General features: G+C 61.9%; 1 protein-coding gene across 1 annotated transcript in view; it reads left to right on the forward strand.

Moving 5' to 3' along the window:
• Positions 1-320: 320 nt before the first annotated feature.
• The window catches only part of KAZALD1 (Kazal type serine peptidase inhibitor domain 1), a 3,081-nt gene continuing 425 nt past the window's right edge, over positions 321-2,976 (forward strand). Inside the window, exons 1-4 of the mRNA XM_077748419.1 lie at positions 321-476; positions 854-1,410; positions 2,547-2,707; positions 2,788-2,935. Coding sequence (XP_077604545.1) covers positions 906-1,410; positions 2,547-2,707; positions 2,788-2,935 — 814 coding nt within the window. The 5' untranslated portion in view covers positions 321-476; positions 854-905. The remainder of the gene's footprint in view (positions 477-853; positions 1,411-2,546; positions 2,708-2,787; positions 2,936-2,976) is intronic.

A 2,976-nucleotide genomic window follows, 5' to 3' on the forward strand; every position in this document is an offset into this window, starting at 1 on the left:
ACCAGAGTTCCCACGGCCTCCCTATTGTGCAGCTGTTCTAGCACAGGGACGGTAAAGTCAGATGGGACGAGACTTAGACCTTCACTCAGCTCTTCGAGCTTCCCAGCCACCCCTCCCCACCCCCACCCCGCGTCCCTTGTCTTCTCCCAGCTTCGGTGTCCGGTTACGACTCCTCACTTCTCACTGTGACTTTGGCCCAGCTAGGGGAAATGGCCCAGAAGGGTCCTGTGCGGCTGCATAAAATTGGCAGCTTCAGAACTGGAGGGAGGGGGTTGTGTGCGACGTCGAGAGGCGGGGAGAGGGGGCGGAGGAGTTGCTCTCCGAGTCCAAGTCCTTGGGCTCGCTCAGAGATCCTCAAGCCGGAGCAGAGGTGGCTGGCAGGCCCTGCCGATTGTTGGCCTCTGCTTTCTTTCCACTGCCTCCTTTTTTCGGACGGGAATCGCGGCTGCTCTGAAGGGCTGAGTCCTGGACAGTAGGTGAGCACTCTGGGCACCAGGGCATTTGCCCTTTCCCCAGTTTCTCCCTTGTTAACAACTCCTTAGTTCTGGGGACATCCATTCCCATCTGCCTCTAGGACAGGAGTTGGATGGTCTGTGGCACTGCTGCTGGGATGTGTGTGCGCGCGCGCGTGCTGGCGTCTGAGTTTTATCATCCTTTCCTTTCATCTCTCCTCAAACCCCAGAAACACAGTCCAATCAATAACTGGATGACTCCTAGAGAGTCACGATGCTTCTGTGTTGAGGGTCTACTTGACTCCACGGCAGCGGGGAAGGGGCAGTGCTCGGGTCAAACTTTGGTACAAGTAACAGGGAGGTTGCTTCTGACCTCCTGACCTGGCTTCCCTCCCTGGCAGGGTGCCACGAACGCGCTGATGCCCAGAGCGCTCGCAGGGCTTCCAGCTAACCATGCCACGGCCGCCCGCAGCCGCCCTGGCGCTGCCCTCGCTACTGCTGCTGGTGGTGGTGCGGACGCCGCCCCCGACCGGCGCGCGGCCGTCCCCAGGCCCCGAGTACCTGCGGCGCGGCTGGCTGCGGCTGCTGGCGGAGGGCGAGGGCTGCGCTCCCTGCCGGCAGGAAGAGTGCGCCGCGCCACGGGGCTGCCTGGCCGGCCGGGTGCGCGACGCGTGCGGCTGCTGCTGGGAATGCGCCAACCTCGAGGGCCAGCTCTGCGACCTGGACCCCAGCGCCCACTTCTACGGGCGCTGCGGCGAGCAGCTTGAGTGCCGGTTGGACGCAGGCGGCGACCTGAGCCGCGGGGAGGTGCCGGAGCCGCTGTGTGCCTGCAGCTCGCAGCGCCCGCTCTGCGGATCCGACGGCCGCACCTACGCGCAGATCTGCCGCCTGCAGGAGGCTGCCCGCGCTCGGCCCGACGCCAACCTCACTGTGGCGCACCCGGGGCCCTGCGAATCGGGTATGCATGGCCCGGGGCCCCTACCCCCGGCTCGTGGGGCAATCGAGGCACTGCTCCCCGACCTCCGACTGGATTGATCTCTGGCCAGCGGAGCGAAAAAGATGAGGCAGGGGAGTGCCCGTGCTCGCTGCTGGTCCGTAGAGACCGCTGCCCGAAGGTGCAGGTCCAAGCTTTGTAGACAGGCTGTGTGTCCTGAGTCGAGTGAAAGCTCCGGACCCTGCCGGCGGGACGGACCCTCTGAGGGAGCAGGCACAGAGCCAATGATTGGTCTCTCAAAATTGACAGAGTGAAAAGACTCCCAGGCTTTACTCAGACCACTGGAGCCCAGGCAATGAGATTTGGCTTCCAGTGAGATGAAATCAGGTTTCACTTGGGCGGATTCGGATTCGCAGAGCAAGCTGTTAGCCCCGTGTCCCCACCTCCCTTCTCTTTCTTCTGGGCCTCGGGAGTAGTGAGGGAGGGGGGCTCTTCCAGCTCCTCCCGCCCATCCCAGGGGGCTGAGGGCCATTCAAACCTCAGGTTTCCTTTGGCAGCTTTAGTAACTTTCGCTTCCTGAGCCCCTTTGAGGGGCTGGCCTGGCGGTGGCTGCCAGGAAAACAAACACGGGCAGGGTCCCAATACTTTACCCCACAACTTCAGGCTCTCTGCCTGTTGCCCAGATCTGGTTTCAGGTTCTCTGCCTTTCCCACGTGGGAATCCCCCCTCTCCCGCTCCCCCTTCCCTGTTGGGGGTGGGAGGAAGGCCGATCTTCTGGTCTTTGGCAACTGAACCCCTTTAGGAAAGGGGGAGGGCAGGGGGAGGTGTCAGTTACAAGCACAGCAGGACAGGGGCCTAGAGGGTGGAATGAGGACAGGGGAGCAATCAGGGATAGAGTGTGGCTGCCAAGCTGAGGTGTGGACCTGTGTGCTTGTGAATCCTGTCTGCATGTACCTCTCCACCTCTGAGTCTGTACCTGTGTGTACCCACACCTACGTTTGTACGTACCTGTGTGTACATGTCCTGTCCTGCTTATCGGTGTGTATCTACTTGCATGTCTATCGTGTTTCCCCACAAACACATCCATGATGGTTCACATGTGAGCTTCTTGCTGGGCCAGATGTGCCACCCGTTCTCAGGCCTTCCACCTCCACCCCCAGAGCCCCAGATTGTGTTGCACCCATATGACATCTGGAACGTGACGGGGCAGGATGTGATCTTTGGCTGTGAGGTGTTTGCCTACCCCATGGCATCCATCGAGTGGAGGAAGGACGGCTTGGACATTCAGCTGCCAGGGGATGATCCCCACATCTCAGTGCAGGTAGGATAGGGGGCAGAGGCTTCCCTTAGGCAGCCCAGGTCTCCCTAGAGGGACCCTGCTGACTCTTCCTCTGGCTCCAGTTCAGGGGTGGACCCCAGAGGTTTGAAGTGACAGGCTGGCTGCAGATCCAGGCTGTGCGTCCCAGCGATGAGGGGACCTACCGCTGCCTGGCCCGCAATGCTCTGGGCCAGGTCGAGGCCCCAGCTAGCCTGACAGTGCTCACGCCGGGTAAGGGGGAACCCTGGGCTCTGGGGACTGGCGGGGGGGGG

Source organism: Crocuta crocuta, unplaced genomic scaffold (assembly GCF_008692635.1).
Source record: "Crocuta crocuta isolate KB4526 unplaced genomic scaffold, BGI_CrCroc_1.0 scaffold619, whole genome shotgun sequence".
NCBI lineage: Eukaryota > Metazoa > Chordata > Mammalia > Carnivora > Hyaenidae > Crocuta > Crocuta crocuta.